The 20,184-nt window shown below is 46.5% G+C and overlaps 1 protein-coding gene across 1 annotated transcript; it reads left to right on the top strand.

Moving 5' to 3' along the window:
- The first annotated feature begins 10,450 nt into the window (after positions 1–10,450).
- LOC138782888 (uncharacterized) lies at positions 10,451–14,800 on the top strand. Its single transcript, XM_069956830.1, has 3 exons — positions 10,451–11,176; positions 13,525–13,558; positions 14,701–14,800. Exons 1-2 carry the CDS (start codon positions 10,451–10,453, stop codon positions 13,531–13,533), a joined length of 735 nt encoding a protein of 244 aa, XP_069812931.1. The 3' UTR covers positions 13,534–13,558; positions 14,701–14,800.
- The last annotated feature ends 5,384 nt before the right edge of the window (positions 14,801–20,184 follow it).

The following is a 20,184-nucleotide window of genomic DNA, read 5'->3' as shown; positions in this document are numbered from 1 at the left end:
TTCCTGAGGTAACGGTACATAGTGTACAGGTGGATGGGGAGATGTTTCCGGTCTCTTCCTGAGGTAACCGTACATAGTATACAGGTGGAGGGGGAGATGTTTCCGGTCTCTTCCTGAGGTAACTGTACATAGTGTACAGGTGGAGGGGGAGATGTTTCCGGTCTCTTCCTGAGGTAACCGTACATAGTGTACAAGGGAATGGGGAGATGTTTCCGGTCTCTTCCTGAGGTAACCGTACATAGTGTACAGGGGGATGGGGAGATGTTTCCGGTCTCTTCCTGAGGTAACCGTACATAGTGTACAGGTGGATGGGGAGATGTTTCCGGTCTCTTCCTGAGGTAACCGTACATAGTGTACAGGTGGATGGCGAGATGTTTCCGGTCTCTTCCTGAGGTAACCGTACATAGTGTACAGGTGGATGGGGAGATGTTTCCGGTCTCTTCCTGAGGTAACCGTACATAGTATACAGGTGGATAGGGAGATGTTTCCGGTCTCTTCCTGAGGTAACCGTACATAGTATACAGGTGGAGGGGGAGATGTTTCCGGTCTCTTCCTGAGGTAACCGTACATAGTATGCAGGGGGAGATGTTTCCGGTCTCTTCCTGAGGTAACGGTACATAGTATACAGGTGGATGGGGAGATGTTTCCGGTCTCTTCCTGAGGTAACCGTACATAGTATACAGGTGGAGGGGGAGATGTTTCCGGTCTCTTCCTGAGGTAACCGTACATAGTATGCAGGGGGAGATGTTTCCGGTCTCTTCCTGACGTAACCGTACATAGTATACAGGTGGATGGGGAGATGTTTCCGGTCTCTTCCTGAGATAATTGTACAAAGTGTACAAGGCAATGGGGAGATGCGTCCGGTCTCTTCCTGAGGTAACCGTACATAGTGTACAGGTGGATGGGGAGATGTGTCCGGTCTCTTGCTGAGGTAACCGTACATAGTGTACAGGTGGATGGGGAGATGTTTCCGGTCTCTTCCTGAGGTAACCGTACATAGTGTACAGGTGGATGGGGAGATGTTTCTGGTCTCTTCCTGAGGTAACCGTACATAGTATACAGGTGGATGGGGAGATGCGTCCGGTCTCTTCCTGAGGTAACCGTACATAGTATATAGGTGGATGGGGAGATGTTTCCGGTCTCTTGCTGAGGTAACCGTACATAGTGTACAGGTGGATGGTGAGATGTTTCCGGTCTCTTCCTGAGGTAACCGTACATAGTGTACAGGTGGAGGGGGAGATGTTTCCGGTCTCTTCCTGAGGTAACCGTACATAGTATACAGGGGGATGGGGAGATGCGTCCAGTCTCTTCCTGAGGTAACTGTACATAGTATATAGGTGGATGGGGAGATGTTTCCGGTCTCTTCCTGAGGTAACCGTACATAGTATACAGGTGGAGGGGGAGATGTTTCCGGTCTCTTCCTGAGGTAACCGTACATAGTGTACAGGTGGAGGGGGGAGATGTTTCCGGTCTCTTCCTGAGGTAACTGTACATAGTGTACAGGTGGAGGGGGAGATGTTTCCGGTCTCTTCCTGAGGTAACCGTACATAGTGTACAGGTGGATGGGGAGATGTTTCCGGTCTCTTGCTGAGGTAACCGTACATAGTGTACAGGTGGATGGGGAGATGTTTCCGGTCTCTTCCTGAGGTAACCGTACATAGTATACAGGTGGAGGGGGAGATGTTTCCGGTCTCTTCCTGAGGTAACCGTACATAGTATGCAGGGGGAGATGTTTCCGGTCTCTTCCTGAGGTAACGGTACATAGTATACAGGTGGATGGGGAGATGTTTCCGGTCTCTTCCTGAGGTAACCGTACATAGTATACAGGTGGAGGGGGAGATGTTTCCGGTCTCTTCCTGAGGTAACCGTACATAGTATGCAGGGGGAGATGTTTCCGGTCTCTTCCTGACGTAACCGTACATAGTATACAGGTGGATGGGGAGATGTTTCCGGTCTCTTCCTGAGATAATTGTACAAAGTGTACAAGGCAATGGGGAGATGCGTCCGGTCTCTTCCTGAGGTAACCGTACATAGTGTACAGGTGGATGGGGAGATGTTTCCGGTCTCTTGCTGAGGTAACCGTACATAGTGTACAGGTGGATGGGGAGATGTTTCCGGTCTCTTCCTGAGGTAACCGTACATAGTGTACAGGTGGATGGGGAGATGTTTCTGGTCTCTTCCTGAGGTAACCGTACATAGTATACAGGTGGATGGGGAGATGCGTCCGGTCTCTTCCTGAGGTAACCGTACATAGTATATAGGTGGATGGGGAGATGTTTCCGGTCTCTTGCTGAGGTAACCGTACATAGTGTACAGGTGGATGGTGAGATGTTTCCGGTCTCTTCCTGAGGTAACCGTACATAGTGTACAGGTGGAGGGGGAGATGTTTCCGGTCTCTTCCTGAGGTAACCGTACATAGTATACAGGGGGATGGGGAGATGCGTCCAGTCTCTTCCTGAGGTAACTGTACATAGTATATAGGTGGATGGGGAGATGTTTCCGGTCTCTTCCTGAGGTAACCGTACATAGTGTACAGGTGGAGGGGGAGATGTTTCCGGTCTCTTCCTGAGGTAACCGTACATAGTGTACAGGTGGAGGGGGGAGATGTTTCCGGTCTCTTCCTGAGGTAACCGTACATAGTATACAGGTGGAGGGGGAGATGTTTCCGGTCTCTTCCTGAGGTAACCGTACATAGTGTACAGGTGGATGGGGAGATGTTTCCGGTCTCTTGCTGAGGTAACCGTACATAGTGTACAGGTGGATGGGGAGATGTTTCCGGTCTCTTCCTGAGGTAACCGTACATAGTGTACAGGTGGATGGGGAGATGTTTCCGGTCTCTTCCTGAGGTAACCGTACATAGTATACAGGTGGAGGGGGAGATGTTTCCGGTCTCTTCCTGAGGTAACCGTACATAGTATGCAGGGGGAGATGTTTCCGGTCTCTTCCTGAGGTAACGGTACATAGTATACAGGTGGATGGGGAGATGTTTCCGGTCTCTTCCTGAGGTAACCGTACATAGTATACAGGTGGAGGGGGAGATGTTTCCGGTCTCTTCCTGAGGTAACCGTACATAGTATGCAGGGGGAGATGTTTCCGGTCTCTTCCTGACGTAACCGTACATAGTATACAGGTGGATGGGGAGATGTTTCCGGTCTCTTCCTGAGATAATTGTACAAAGTGTACAAGGCAATGGGGAGATGCGTCCGGTCTCTTCCTGAGGTAACCGTACATAGTGTACAGGTGGATGGGGAGATGTTTCCGGTCTCTTGCTGAGGTAACCGTACATAGTGTACAGGTGGATGGGGAGATGTTTCCGGTCTCTTCCTGAGGTAACCGTACATAGTGTACAGGAGGATGGGGAGATGTTTCCGGTCTCTTCCTGAGGTAACCGTACATAGTGTACAGGTGGATGGGGAGATGTTTCTGGTCTCTTCCTGAGGTAACCGTACATAGTATACAGGTGGATGGGGAGATGCGTCCGGTCTCTTCCTGAGGTAACCGTACATAGTATATAGGTGGATGGGGAGATGTTTCCGGTCTCTTGCTGAGGTAACCGTACATAGTGTACAGGTGGATGGTGAGATGTTTCCGGTCTCTTCCTGAGGTAACCGTACATAGTATACAGGTGGAGGGGGAGATGTTTCCGGTCTCTTCCTGAGGTAACCGTACATAGTATGCAGGGGGAGATGTTTCCGGTCTCTTCCTGAGGTAACGGTACATAGTATACAGGTGGATGGGGAGATGTTTCCGGTCTCTTCCTGAGGTAACCGTACATAGTATACAGGTGGAGGGGGAGATGTTTCCGGTCTCTTCCTGAGGTAACCGTACATAGTATGCAGGGGGAGATGTTTCCGGTCTCTTCCTGACGTAACCGTACATAGTATACAGGTGGATGGGGAGATGTTTCCGGTCTCTTCCTGAGATAATTGTACAAAGTGTACAAGGCAATGGGGAGATGCGTCCGGTCTCTTCCTGAGGTAACCGTACATAGTGTACAGGTGGATGGGGAGATGTTTCCGGTCTCTTGCTGAGGTAACCGTACATAGTGTACAGGTGGATGGGGAGATGTTTCCGGTCTCTTCCTGAGGTAACCGTACATAGTGTACAGGTGGATGGGGAGATGTTTCTGGTCTCTTCCTGAGGTAACCGTACATAGTATACAGGTGGATGGGGAGATGCGTCCGGTCTCTTCCTGAGGTAACCGTACATAGTATATAGGTGGATGGGGAGATGTTTCCGGTCTCTTGCTGAGGTAACCGTACATAGTGTACAGGTGGATGGTGAGATGTTTCCGGTCTCTTCCTGAGGTAACCGTACATAGTGTACAGGTGGAGGGGGAGATGTTTCCGGTCTCTTCCTGAGGTAACCGTACATAGTATACAGGGGGATGGGGAGATGCGTCCAGTCTCTTCCTGAGGTAACTGTACATAGTATATAGGTGGATGGGGAGATGTTTCCGGTCTCTTCCCAAGGTAACCGTACATAGTATACAGGTGGAGGGGGAGATGTGGATCTTTTTGTTTTAAGTCTTTTCCAGAGACGATCAGCGAGAAGCTGTGAGACCAGCGGATGGAGAAGAGGTACAGGGTGAAGATGGCGTCCAATAACTATTTGCCGACAGCCTTGTATCCCACTGTAAGTTATCTGACAAAACCAGCAGAAGGAAGCCATGTGTAATGTGGTGTAGTATCCTCACATTGGGCGGCCCAGGGGACAACAAATATAACAGAGAGGGTTGTGTACGGCTGTATTATCTACACCTGCCATAACCTACTGTAAGTAACACCGTAAAGTGCCTGTCTGCATAGTCTGTCATCTTCCTGCCTGTTTCAGGGAATGTAAGTGGACGTCATCCACCTGCCACAGGTGGTCTATATAGGTATGTCCTTACAGGTGGTCTATATAGGTGTGTCCTTACAGGTGGTCTATATAGGTGTGTCCTTACAGGTGGTATATATAGGTAGGTCTTTACAGGTGGTATATATAGGTATGTCCTTACAGGAGGTATATATAGGTATGTCCTTACAGGTGGTATATACAGGTATGTCCTTACAGGGGGCCTATATAGGTGTGTCCTTACAGGTGGTATATATAGGTATGTCCTTACAGGAGGTATATATAGGTGTGTCCTTACAGGTGGTATATACAGGTATGTCCTTACAGGGGGCCTATATAGGTATGTCCTTACAGGTGGTATATATAGGTGTGTCCTTACAGGTGGTATATACAGGTATGTCCTTACAGGTGGTATATACAGGTATGTCCTTACAGGTGGCCTATATAGGTATGTCCTTACAGGTGGTATATATAGGTGTGTCCTTACAGGTGGTATATATAGGTGTGTCCTTACAGGTGGTATATATAGGTATGTCCTTGTCTGTACTGATGTCTTCTTTACAGCTCAGCCAAAGCTATGGGAGAGAACAAAGCCAATGTCTGAGGTGATACTAGTGGCCTATATATAACTGAGGCCAAGAGTCAAGTGTCTGTAAAGAGGCCTGTCAGTCAAAAGATGGGTTTAAGGTTCCGTACCAATGTTACTTACCAATACAAAAAGGATCATGTGATATGTATTATTCTCATAAAAAAAAGTGTGAAACCTTCAATGACGTATGGTATATACTTTGCTGTTATTCCTATGGTGGTTATTTTATGTGTAATATGTGATGATCTCAGTGAGACAAGAGACAATTCAGTAGGATACATATATTATATCGGTAATAAGCGCCCAGATACTCCATATTATTGGTCTATGTATTATACTATATGATTATGTACAGGAAGAGATGGGACCATGTGACCAGTCATTAGTCCTGTGGGATCTGATCATAAAGACGTTTTCTAGGTACAAAATGAAGTAAAAGACTAAAAAGAAGTGGAAATTCTGAGAATCCGGTAGTGACGAGTGTGAATTCACTAATTGGTTATATATTATAATCTAGTGGTTACATAGTAGGTCACATTGTGGAGATGTTATTGCATTTATCTGTTGTGCTGTTTTTGGTTTATGTGTCAATCATCTTTTTATTTTTGCTTTTGCCATGAGATAAGATTTGCTCACATCTAAACTTTTCTTTTCAGAAACTTTTTAACGTTAGTTGTTGTGACTTTCCAATCCCCACATGATGCCGCAGTGGTAGAGTCCTTGTGATAGAGTCACGTCTGTTATATACAGTGGATAGCTTATTGTCCAATCACTCAGTGTCACAGGGAGACGTAGGAGTGACAGGAGACTAGGTTAGGTTCGGGACGGAGGATTGTTCTACCTTTTGGGACAGTCCTACGGTAAAGGGACCTAGAGAAGGGGGCTACATCTGTAGTCAGGATTAGGGACAAATCTTAGGGACAGGAGTGATGAGACAATAAGGTTTGGTTATTTTGATAAAATCCGGAGAGAGGTGAAATATACATATATTGGTTTGGGTATTGATGATAAGCTTTTATTTGTTTTGTTGTAACTAAGCTGTATATTGATGTATACTGTACAGACTCACCAATTGTTTAGTATTTTCTTTCGGTTATTGCAGATCTTCCTACCTCATCTGCTGTAAGTTTGTTCCGCCATCTATAACTTTCAATAAAACGTATGGTACTATCTTTGTCTATCCTATGGTGATGCCCATAAACTAATGGGAGTCCTTCAGGGTCTCTTCCAGGTGGTCTTATCCATAATACTGATCTGTTTGTCAGTAAAAGTGCAGTGTCCCAGAACATGCAGACTACTACTCCTATTATGGCCATTTCTCTTGCTGTATCCATGCCTGTTCTGGTAAGTGTTTGCACTGCGACTGCTGCTGGTTTTCCCCTAGTATTCTCTGGTTATGTGTATTCTCATGCATATTCTTATATATTCCTGTGTATTATTACATTGTACAGTGGTATGCAAGGCTGTTGATCACGTGACCTGTAACCATGGTTCCTCCAATGGCCAACTAGCTCTGGCCAGGAACAACCATGTGACCTCCCACTTCCTCCTAACAAGTTAGTCTTCCCCCTGCTTCCAAGCAAGGAGGATGTGTGTCGTCCCTCTCCTGCCTCAGAGGAGTTGGGCTTCTTCTCTGCAGCTCCCACTTCACCACTAGAAGTGTGGATCAGGTGCTCTGCTATATTCAAGTCTTCGGCTGTATCTGCCTGCTCAAGTGTCCGGAGTCTTCTCTCTCATCTGGGTGTCATTCCGTTATCTCTCCTCATCGCTGCAAGGATTCACAGCAAGTATTATTCTCAAGCTAATCCACCCAGCAACGCTATTCCTCTCATACTCCTACTCCCATCATCCGGCACGTATTCTCACAGCCTATGCAGCACCACTCCTGCTTTGCTTGTCAAAGCCTGCTATATACCCGGTTGCATCCGGACAGAACTGTTGCTACTAGTTACCTCATCTATAATAAAACCGCTGTTACTGAACCCTGGCATTGGTGTCCACTAACTGGTGCCCTGACTAAGTGCAGCGAAGAATCGCATGCCCATCATCACCCGCAGATTCCACAGACCGTCCCTACAGCTGTGCTGCCCTCAGGCCTATACCGTGCCAAGTATACACCCTGCAGCTGCCCCGGTTATTGCCCGCTCATAACAGCACTGCGGAAGTGGCCCCCAGGGGCCAGGGCATCGCATTTGGCGTCACGAACAAGATACAGACTGCGTTGTGCCGACTGTCAGCATTCTCAAGGTACACTATCGATCCCCAGAAAGACTTTGCCATATCACCATGGGGGTAATTGAGGCGCTCAGGGCCCTAGACTGTACACAAGATGGCCGCTGTCTTCTTCAATTTCTAACTGCGCCATACCCCGGAGAAGAGGGGGTTAACCATTGCGCCACTAAAGAGCGGGAATCGCCCGGCGCCATAGACTTTGCATTGCTTCTGATTGGCTTCAGCCTCTGCGCTCCGCCTCCTCCCAGGTCCTCAAGACTACGCCAGAGCGCAGCAAGATGGCGGCCCACGAGAAACATTTGCCTGCAGCCGCAGCTCCCGTGATACCGGAGCTGCCAGAAAGCAATCCTGCCCGCCTGCTAGCACCGCTCCCATCCTACAGCGACAGCTGGGGCGCTGCCCCGTCGGACGACAAAAGTCACAGCCGGGCCTCCACTCCGGCCTCCGCTACTCAAGACGGGGAATCCACGCCTGGTGCCAGCATCTCGCTGAAACCGGACCATTCCAGTGCCTCAGACTCAGCCTTCTCTACCGGAGGATCCACGTCACCGGAGGGTTGTCCATTCGTAAGTGACCCGACTTTCTTGTTCCCCGTCCCGGGCCTCAAAGTAAAGGATTCGGCCAAGGCTCCAGTGTCACCGGGTCTGTTGCGGCCTCCAGGGCGTGATTCACCGCCCCTGCCGCAATGGATGCTCGGGCGTGGGCCTAAGATTATACAGCTGATCAAGGACATTCAGCAGGCCCTCGCTGCCCTACCGCCTGCCACTAAAGCTGCGACCGCCATGCCCACTGCGCCACCTGCAGCTCCCACTACAGCAGGGCAGTCCACAGCAGCTAACACTGCCTCTTCCACAGCTGTGGCTAAAGCCACCAACGCTTCTACTACCGTCACCTATAATGTGGCCCCTGTCATTTCACCTATAACTACTGTGACCCCCAGCATTGTGGTCACTACTGCATTCAGCGATGCTTCTGCTACAGGCCCTCCACGCCTCTACTACCAGTGGCAAAAGAAGAAGAAGAAGCCTACTCAGGGCCCTCCTGCATCCTTTCATTAAGCTTCACTACAGAAAGCAAAGTTTTTAACTGTTCATATGACTGTTTTGTTTCAGGTTTGAAAAAGAGTTTTGCAACGTTTAAGGTTCGTGCCTGGTCCTCCTGACCAAGTTTCCTGTACTAACCAGGTAGAAAGAGATAAGGGTGCACAACGGGTATAGGTTGTAGGTGCTTCTCACGGACGGGTTGGTAACCCCAATATATAGCAATAGAAAACTCCGTAGCACTCTTTTCATGCAATAATTTATAACAGTTTATTTGACAGCGTGATGGGAACAAAGCCAGGCATATACACAATATTGGTGCAAAGAAGAAAATTGCTTATATTTAGGCGACTGGTGACGTTTCGACCCTACCAGGGTCTTTTTCAACGTCGCTGTGAAGAGAAGAGTATATACATAAGTACCTGGTCATAGTACATAGAATGAGTAAAAAGGACAACATGGAGTAATCCTTAAACAATCATGAAGCCTAGATTAATAGTGGACTAAATATACAGATGATGGATAATGGCATCACTTAGTATTAAGGAAGGAATGGTATCTCAGGGTCTGCGTAAGAGAGGATCCCTGTGGTATATATATCTCTATATATATAGATATGACTATATCAATAAAGAAAACATGCTGGTATACATTATGTTAGTGCAGAAAACACTGGTACTAAAAAGGAAGGGGTCTCATCTATCAGGAAAGCGGTATACAGTATATACTAGACATCTGTGTTAAAGGGATATCATATTGCAAGGAATATCATGAATAATCATGCAGGTGAATACAGTCAGGATCACTAGTCAATGAGATGTGGTGGGGAAAGAAATAGGGAGACCGGTATGGAGGGGACATGAGACAGGCAAGGTATGGGGATGATAGGTGAGGTTTGGGAAATAGCATAAGGAGAGGGTATGGTCCATGGGGTATGGAGGGTAAGGTAAGCAGAGCAGGCAAAGAGGAAAAGAGAAGGGTCACGATGGGAGAGATAGGGATAGAGTTGGCTCTTACCGGTAGGTATTTGGAGCAGGAGCGCTCCTGGCGTTCTCCTGTGCGTGTCAAGCGCTGTGTGCTGTCGGCCGGGCTGGCCGCGCTCTAAAAGCCCGAGAACCGGAAGTGCCGGCGCGTCACTTCGGGTTTGCCGGCTTATGCGTTCCACAGTGGAACGCATCGGGGAATGACATGCTGTGAAGGGGCAGGCTATATCGTATCTGTCAATTGGAACACAGTGTGAGTGTATGGGGTGATAGATGTGGTTGGGACCTAGATAATAGCTGTAGCAAATGCAAATTATGGAGTAGTGGCAACTAAGAATCTACAATGGGATAGGTAATAATATGTATGGAGTCAGTCAACCTGGGATATGGATAATAGGATGATCTGGACAAAGAAGCAGAATATAGAAGGATAAAGAGCAATAGGGTAGTAAGTGGAACAGACACATAAGGATCTGGGAGGGGGGGGGGGGGGAGGGGAAGAAGGGGGGGGGGGGGTTGTAAGGGGGGACCGGACGGGGGAGGGGGGCATACTACCTCCTGGAATCTGAGGATGGTGTGACTAGTTGACCTGGAAAGTAAATAGGTACAAAGTCAATAAAAGAAAATGAAAAGAGTGCTACGGAGTTTTCTATTGCTATATATTGGGGTTACCAACCCGTCCGTGAGAAGCACCTACAACCTATACCCGTTGTGCACCCTTATCTCTTTCTACCTATATTGCTTGTGGAGTAGTGCACCGGGTCCCCTAGATGTCTACCCCTACCACCAACTATGATGAACGTGCAGCCACCACCATCCTATCGCAGGTGACCACATCAAGCGATTTCCTGAGGATCCCTTCACACGAACTGAGATCCCGTCATTATGAGAAGGAATCCCGCAGATTGATAGCGCACGAATTACACAGCGCGACCCTAGCGGAATACCACCGGTCCAATAGGATACCACGAGGTCTAAGGAGCAACCTAAGACCGACCCTCTTCATTGAGGATAAGGAGTATTGCGAAAAATTCCAAGCAATACTTGATAAAAGTTCACTGGATATTATCTTATTAACCTTGGAATTTCTGCAGAAATCCATCACAACAACCAAAGAAAAGGTGAGAGCTACTGAAGAACAACTCTCAACATCCCTAAATCCCGAAGAGTGGGAGACATTGAAGACAAAGACCCAGAAGGGCTTGTCAGAATACAGACAAACCCTCGAGTACCGTAAGAGAGAGAAATTCCATCGGGACGCTGAAGATTACTTGAACAACCAGGTCTACAAGTGGCAAGAGTCCACCCAGCCATCCCAGTTCGGCCCACCTCGACGCCAGTACCAATGGAGAGACACAAGCAGCTCCAGCAGCGATGCATCATCACAAGGTCACCAACAACGTTTTTTAGGTCCACGCCGAGGCTCAAGAAACCCACGAGGAGGGCGGGGAAGAGGTTCCAGAGACTACGGGCCAAGAATGCAGACCCGGTCCCAGGTAAGCCCACAAACCTGGTGGTCAACATCTCCTCACACATCTTATCCCCTGCAGAACTACAGGTCCTCCAGAAGGGCCTGTCGTTCTGCCCGACCTGTCCTCTCAACACTTTCTTACTAGAACAAGAACTGAATAACTTCTATAGAACTTTAAGATTAAAGACCCACTTTGGATCTATACCTGCCCCACTCCCGAACAGAGAGGCCACAGACACAACAGAACTTTCCATTTCAGACATGGGTCTCCGTAACCGGAGCCCATTTAACCCTCCCCGAACTTTTCATGCCACCGAAACGGCAATCTCTCTCATAGATCGAGACGTGAAAGCCGTCATAAAAGAAACACAAAGAGGTAATTTACCCACTCACAACAATCTACCCCCTATTGAGAGACAAGCACTCAAGACACTACAGTCCAACAAACGAATAGTGATTAAACCCGCTGATAAAGGGGGAGCCACAGTGGTCATGGACAAATGTGACTACATTGCTGAGATCGAACGCCAGTTGGGCGATTCAACTACATACACACCACTCCCACATGACCCAACCCCTACCATCCGCTCATGCATAACAGAGCTACTAGAGAGAGCTGTGAACAACAAAACTATTGACAAAAAGACACAAACATTTCTGACCAACCCACACCCCATAACACCGGTGTTCTACATCCTACCAAAGATCCACAAATCACTACAACAACCCCCAGGACGCCCCATAGTCGCCTCCACAGACTCCATCCTGTCCCCATTATCCATCTTCCTTGAGAAAATTATAACCCCCCTCATCAAGAACACTCCATCCTTCATCCTTGACACTGGACATTTCCTACAGAATCTTAGAACTTTGAAACAAATCCCACCCTCCAGCCTACTCGTCACACTCGACGTAAACAGCCTATACACCTCCATCCAACATGACAAAGGCATACATGCAGTGAGAACCCTTCTTACCACAACTGACCTATCTAGTCAAGCAGCCGACTTTTGCATAGAGCTACTACACATAGTGTTACACAAAAACTTTTTTCTTTTTGGCGATACCTATTACATGCAGCAATGCGGAACCGCGATGGGTTCGAATGTGGCGCCTCCATACGCAAATAGCTACATGGCCCTATTCGAATCAGAACACATCTACACACACCCACTGTTCCAAACCCATGCACTCTGCTGGTATAGGTACATCGATGACGTGTTCTGCATCTGGCACGGCACAGAAGACACCTTGACACAATTCTTCACATACATGAACAGTATCCGCCCCGAGCTCCAATTCACAATACACCAAGACCCACATCAAATTTGTTTTTTAGACACATTAGTCATCAAAAACCCGGAAGGCCTAATTAGCACCGATATCTATTCCAAACCCACAGACCGAAATAGCCTACTCCACTTTAAAAGCTGCCATCCTAGAGCCACCAAACTCTCACTTCCTAGATCCCAGTTCAAAAGAGTGACCAGAATAGTCTCGGACAACACATTGATACCAGAGCGAATAGACAATATGGCCACTAAATTCCAGGACCGCGGATATCCCAAATTATTACTACAACAAGAAAGAGCACGCTCTTTATCCAATAACCCAACCACACGTAAAGAAAACAAAGTCCCCCGTATCCCATTTGTACACACGTACCACCCCGTGATTCCCAAAATCCAACAAATAGTCAAGAAACACTGGCCAATTCTCAATAAATCATATCCGCACATTCCAGAATTCTCTGAACCTGTCCTGATGTGTCTTAAACGCCCTCCGAACATCCGCAACACACTCATCAGGGCTGACATAGGTAGCCTCAATAGAGGCCCCAGACAAACCGTGCTCAACCCCAAATTGAACGACACATTCCCCTGCCTGGGCTGCATGAGCTGTTCAAATGTTATCAAGGGTGAACAATTCTCACACCCACTAACAGGAAAATCCTTCAAGGTCAAGGGACATTTTACATGCAACAGCCGCAATGTAATATACATGATCAAGTGCCCCTGCGGACTCGCCTACGTAGGCGAGACTTCTCAGAGGGTGAAGGACAGGATGAGCAGCCACAAGTCTACAATACGCTGTAAGAAAACGTGGCTTCCCATCCCAGAACATTTTTTGGATAAAGGACATACGGTGGCACAATTGAGGTTCCAAGTACTGGAACAAGTTAACCACCCAAGAAGAGGTGGTAATGTGAACCTACTACTGAGGAAACGCGAATCCTATTGGATTCACACACTTCAGACTCTCACTCCTAATGGCTTAAACCGTGAATACGATATTTTGTTTTGATGTATATACTGCATGACATTATGTGTCTACTGTACCGATATATTGACTTTGTACTTATTTACTTTCCAGGTCAACTAGTCACACCATCCTCAGATTCCAGGAGGTAGTATGCCCCCCTCCCCCGTCCGGTCCCCCCTTACAACCCCCCCCCCCCTTCCCCCCTTCTTCCCCTCCCCCCCCCCTCCCAGATCCTTATGTGTCTGTTCCACTTACTACCCTATTGCTCTTTATCCTTCTATATTCTGCTTCTTTGTCCAGATTATCCTATTATCCATATCCCAGGTTGACTGACTCCATACATATTATTACCTATCCCATTGTAGATTCTTAGTTGCCACTACTCCATAATTTGCATTTGCTACAGCTATTATCTAGGTCCCAACCACATCTATCACCCCATACACTCACACTGTGTTCCAATTGACAGATACGATATAGCCTGCCCCTTCACAGCATGTCATTCCCCGATGCGTTCCACTGTGGAACGCATAAGCCGGCAAACCGGAAGTGACGCGCCGGCACTTCCGGTTCTCGGGCTTTTAGAGCGCGGCCAGCCCGGCCGACAGCACACAGCGCTTGACACGCACAGGAGAACGCCAGGAGCGCTCCTGCTCCAAATACCTACCGGTAAGAGCCAACTCTATCCCTATCTCTCCCATCGTGACCCTTCTCTTTTCCTCTTTGCCTGCTCTGCTTACCTTACCCTCCATACCCCATACCCTCTCCTTATGCTATTTCCCAAACCTCACCTATCATCCCCATACCTTGCCTGTCTCATGTCCCCTCCATACCGGTCTCCCTATTTCTTTCCCCACCACATCTCATTGACTAGTGATCCTGACTGTATTCACCTGCATGATTATTCATGATATTCCTTGCAATATGATATCCCTTTAACACAGATGTCTAGTATATACTGTATACCGCTTTCCTGATAGATGAGACCCCTTCCTTTTTAGTACCAGTGTTTTCTGCACTAACATAATGTATACCAGCATGTTTTCTTTATTGATATAGTCATATCTATATATATAGAGATATATATACCACAGGGATCCTCTCTTACGCAGACCCTGAGATACCATTCCTTCCTTAATACTAAGTGATGCCATTATCCATCATCTGTATATTTAGTCCACTATTAATCTAGGTTTCATGATTGTTTAAGGATTACTCCATGTTGTCCTTTTTACTCATTCTATGTACTATGACCAGGTACTTATGTATATACTCTTCTCTTCACAGCGACGTTGAAAAAGACCCTGGTAGGGTCGAAACGTCACCAGTCGCCTAAATATAAGCAATTTTCTTCTTTGCACCAATATTGTGTATATGCCTGGCTTTGTTCCCATCACGCTGTCAAATAAACTGTTATAAATTATTGCATGAAAAGAGTGCTACGGAGTTTTCTATTCCTGTACTAACCAGCCATGAGCTGATGGACACTCACCATAACCAAACTGTTCTCTAGTGCCTGTCCCAGAGCCTTTTGCATGGACGATAGTTTTTATTGCCTCAAGGAGACTCTCCCTAACAGAGACACTTAACCCATTCCTTCCTAATGCACTTTCCTGTGATTGTGTGTCCCACACAGGGTATTATTGCACTTGTTCATTGTTGCACTTATTTCTAGTGTTGCACTTATTCTGCTATCGTATTCCAGTGTTATCAAAGTCATTTGTATTTCCTCCTCTGAGTAAGCACAAGGTTACATAGATTGCCTCAGAGTAGAGCGCCTCTTTTGTAAAACAGTATAATTTTCTAGTGTCAGAGTCAGACAGCTCCTCCTCTGAGTAAGGGAAGTCAGTATATATATATACCTCAGAGAAAGTCTAGCTTATACAGGAGTGTATTTTCTCATCCAGTCTCATATTTGCCTTATTGTCTATATTGTATCTATAGCTGGAAAGATTTAGTTGAGCCAGTTTGTATTCAGGTTTCTCTCAGGTTTCCTTCAGATTCACTTGAGCCAGTTCTCATCAAAGACCTCGTTGTATATGTCGTCCTTTGTACTTCCCTTCCTGGTGTCTCTAGTGTTGGTCGCCCTGTTTTGTCTACACACGTTAGTTACCACACATAGTCATTTCTAACATTTACACTCGTCCATACGCTTTGCACCTTGGATATCTTTTCGTATGTCTGGCCTACGGAATGATTGTGTTGTGTGATTGAGTGGTATGTATGGAGGCCTCAACTGTATGTTTGCTTTTATTGTTTTTCCTCTTTCTCTTCCAGGTATCCAAGACACTACACAAACACGCCAAGGAAGTACACAGGTCTTCACGTTCTCCTCCAGTAGGGTAACACATTTAACAGAAAACCTACTGTCTAACTGGCTGGAACATGGAGGGTCACCCGCCAGCAGTTAAGTTGTCCTGGCTTACACGTCAGATGGTTCACGCACTAGCTACCTGGTCGCCAGAGTACGTTAGGCACCCCTAGGTGAAGTCCTGCCACTAGGGTTTCTCCTTCTCTCTCTCTTCTCACCTGTGCCTTGGGCGTGGGAAACACACACCTCATCACATTCATCCTCCAAATTCATTCCTGTTGTTTAACCGTCCCATTGTTTTATGTTCGATCATCAAGATGCTACTTTCTAGATTCGCCGAGGTCGGCTCAAATTTGCTAGGGAGGTATGCAGTTTCCCAGAACATGTAGACTACTACTCCTATTGTGCTCATTTCTATTGCTGTGTCAATGCATGTTCTGGTAATGGTTTGCACTGCGACTGCTGCTCGTGTTCCCCTGGTATTCTCTGGTTATGTGTATTCTCATGCATATTCTTATATATTCCTGTGTATTATTACATTGTACAGTGGTATGCAAGGCTGCTGATCACGTGACCCTGTAACCATGGTTCCTCCAATGGCCGACTAGCTCTGGCCAGGAGCAACCATGTGACCTCCCACTTCCTCCTAACAAGTTAGTCTTTCCCCTGCTTCCAAGCAAGGAGGGTGTGTGTCGGCTCTCTCCTACCTCAGAGGAGTTGGACATGTCGCAGGTCCCACTTCACCACTAGAAGTGTGGATCAGGTGCTCTGCTGTATTCAAGTCTTCGGCTGTATCTGCCTGCTCAAGTGTCCGGAGTTCCTTCTCTCATCTGGGTGTCATTCCGTTATCTCTCATCATCGTTTCAAGTATTCACAGCAAGTATTATTCTCAAGCTAAAACACCCAGCAACGCTACTTTCTTTCATACTCCTACTCCCATCATCCGGCACATGTTCTCCCAGCCTATGCAGCATCACTCCTGCCTTGTTTGTCAGAGCCTGCAATCTGCTATATACCCGTTTGCAACCGGACAGAACTGTTGCTACTAGTTACCTCATCTATAATAAAACCGCTGTTACTGAACCCTGGCATTGGTGTCCACTAACTGGTGCCCCGACTAGGTGCAGCGAGGAATCGCATGCCCATCATCACCCGCAGATTCCACAGACCGGCCCTACAGCTGTGCCGCCCTCAGGCCTATACCGTGACAAGTATAACCCCTGCAGCTGCCCCGGTCATTGCCCGCTCATAACACCAGCACTGCGGAAGTGGCCCCCAGGGGCCAGGGCATCGCAAAGGTGTTTATGTGTATTCTCTCTCGTATAAAACCTCAACAAACAGGAAGAAGCTTCACCCTTATATAAGTGACTAACGTTACTATGTTTTCTTTCTCTTATCGGTTCTCTTGAATCTGTGCCGCCTGGACATTTCTGGAGGTTGGATGCTGTACTAGTACTCGGAGGATGATTTCACCTGTGGTCCCTTGATCAACCTGCGGCTTAGGGTGGAGTCCTCAAAACCTCCGGCTACGACCCAACCACCAGTGATGACCCACGTCCATGCTCCACGGATGTCAAATGGGGGATTGATAGGGTTAATTATATGATTCTAATGTCTGAGAAATTCCTTTTGCCTTGAGACTCCTGATACATGGAGACAATAAGGAATTTTCTCATGAACTATTTCACTCAGAGACGTCTTTATCAGTTTCAAGGATATTGTCTGAAGAAACTGGACTGTTTGGTCTATTGTGCTCTTGGAATGATGGGAAAGTATCATTGCACAGAATGTATTGTTCTAACCTGTTTGACCTTTTTGAATAATAATAATGAATACTAATATAGATGCCATTGCGCATGACTGAATATCTAAGTCACTAGCACCGCCTCATCTATGTCTTATTAGCATTTGTTACCACCCTATATTTTATCTGTCTATAAAATGTGATGACCATAATAAAACTTGGGCCATTATTATCCAGGCTTATAATCCTGATACATTGTCTTATCTGTGTCCGTGATTTATAAGTGACGAGTTGGTAATACTGCAGGTTATAAACTTTAGCTATCAATTGATAACCGTCCTTTATCCTGGGTATTTGACTTTTTCTCCATAGAGAGGGGTCAACATCTAAATTTAACCTTAACAGAGAGAATGGGGGAAAAAGTGTTTCGCTGCACTACCCCTTTAAGTTCCGCCAGCCAAGCCGTCATAGAGGGACACACCGAGGTCTTCCAATGCCAAGGAATGACCAAACATGCAACTGTCAAGAACTGTCTTATAACACCCTTCATAATCGAGGAAATAGAGCCTGGGAGAAGGCTTCGTAATGCACATTGTAGAGTATTAGCAATCTGTCTCCCGGAATATACCTTGTGCACATGAAACACTCGATCCCAAAAGTGTTTTATCATGGGGCACGCCCACCAGATATGAAAGTTACCCTCGTCCGAAGACCCACATCTCCAGCAGGCTCCAGATGCAAACTGATTATATAAGCTGAGTATCTGCAGGGCACCTATTCCACCTCGATAGGATTTTGTAGTTCTTTTCTTTTGCGTGCAAGGCCATGGAAAGACCATGGGGGAGATTTATCAAACTGGTGTAAAATAGAATTGTCTAAGTTGCTCCTAGCAACCAATCAGATTCCACCTTTCATTTTCCAAAGAGCTTGTGATGAATGAATAGTAGAATCTGATTGGTTGCTAGGGGCAACTAAGACAATTCTATTTTACACCAGTTTGATAAATCTCCCCCCATATGTAAGGGTGGGTCCATACTACGGAATTCTCGCGGACAATGTCCGCGGAATTCCGCCGTATGTCCGCGCACACGGCCGCGCGCCTTTCCGCCGGCTCCATAGACACCATTCTATGGGCCGGTGTATTCCGCTATCTGCCGAAAGAAGTGACATGTCACTCCCGAGGAGCTATCCCACACCAAAAAGGTGCGTCTCAACATTCCATGCTGGAACCCAGGATTCTTGTTATTCTTTTCTTGCCAAAATGGGATCAGTTTTTAAGATCGCCCAGTGTTTAATCATAATTTTCCTCATAGTCTCCCATTTTTCATTATAGTTAGAGATAAACCTAACCTGGTTCTCAGTCTGTCTATCTTTTTTTGCATTTGCAGGAAAATTATGATTAAACACTGGGCGATCTTAAAAACTGATCCCATTTTGGCAAGAAAAGTGTCAGAAGCCCCTCCAATGACAGCTCGCAGAGGGAAGAATCTAAAGGACCTCCTTGTGAGAAGCCACTACAGTCCTAGGAATACAAACACCTTTTTGGGAGGGGGTAATCCAAGAATTGGGTGTTATCCATGTGGCTAGTGTAGAGCATGTCCAAATATCGAGCGAACAAATGTGTTTGTGTCGGCAGATGGACCAAAACAGTATACGATCAGGGACTACATCTCCTGCTCCACTCGCTATGTTGTTTATTATGCTACATGTGGATGTAATAAGGTTTACATTGGTCTCACCTCAAGGGAACTCAGAATCCGGGTGAGGGAACATGTAAGAGGGATTTTGGCAGCAAAGGACTGTGTGGATATTAACTCACTAAAAACAATCCCTCGTCACTTTAGATTGTATCATAATGCTGACCCAAGGACCTTTAAAGTGAGGGGGATTGAGAAAGTTGTGGGCGGCATTAGAGGAGGGAACCAAAAGAAGATTCTGGCTCAGAAGGAATGCCGGTGGATACATCTGTTAAGTAGCTTGGCTCCCCAGGGTTTAAATGAGCAACGTAGTTTTGCTTCATTTCTGTAAAAAAATGTTTTCTTTGTGCACCAATTTTAAATAATGTGTGTTTTTAATTGTTGTTGTATGTTTCTAATTTTAGTTTTTCTAAATGGTGGCTAATCTGGGATTCCTAAGATTCTATGGGGAAAGAAAAGGAAAAACGTGGAAAAAGGAGAGAAAAAAATGGTGAAGGTCGGGTAAAAGGGAGAAAAGACGTGGAAATATATAAATACGAGATCAGGACATTGGGGGACGTTGACCATGGCACCTTAATCACTACGTGGACTAGCACTGTCACTTTAGGGTGATATATGATACTTTGCACTTTATAATAATTAATTTTTTAGTTCATAATTTTCATGTTTATGATATATGCAGTGATAAAGGTTTTGCACTATATGCACTTTATTTATATTTTGGTATTTGGTATTACACGAGACTAACCTACATGTTTACATTATCTATATTGCACTTTTTTCAAATTTTTCTATTTTGTGTCTGAAGGTCAAAATATGTCCAATTTTACTGTCTTTGTAAACATATAGCCTCCCAGTAGTGAGTACTCGATACCTTCCGTGTACGCAGATCGCGGGAGAATTAGGCACAGGCGTCTTTCCGGAACAGCCTCAAGGTTCGCTGTGCGCATGCCCGCTTGCGTTCCACCGGCGGGCATGCGTTCCAGTGACGTAGGCCGGAAGGAATAGACGTGATTCCT

The sequence above is a fragment of the Dendropsophus ebraccatus genome, chromosome 2, assembly GCF_027789765.1.
Source record: "Dendropsophus ebraccatus isolate aDenEbr1 chromosome 2, aDenEbr1.pat, whole genome shotgun sequence".
NCBI lineage: Eukaryota > Metazoa > Chordata > Amphibia > Anura > Hylidae > Dendropsophus > Dendropsophus ebraccatus.
This window is presented reverse-complemented; position numbering and strand designations above follow the sequence as displayed.

Bases quoted from the DNA above. Each gene is read 5' to 3' on its own strand.
- LOC138782888 (XM_069956830.1), top strand. From the start codon at position 10,451: ATGTCTACCCCTACCACCAACTATGATGAACGTGCAGCCACCACCATC.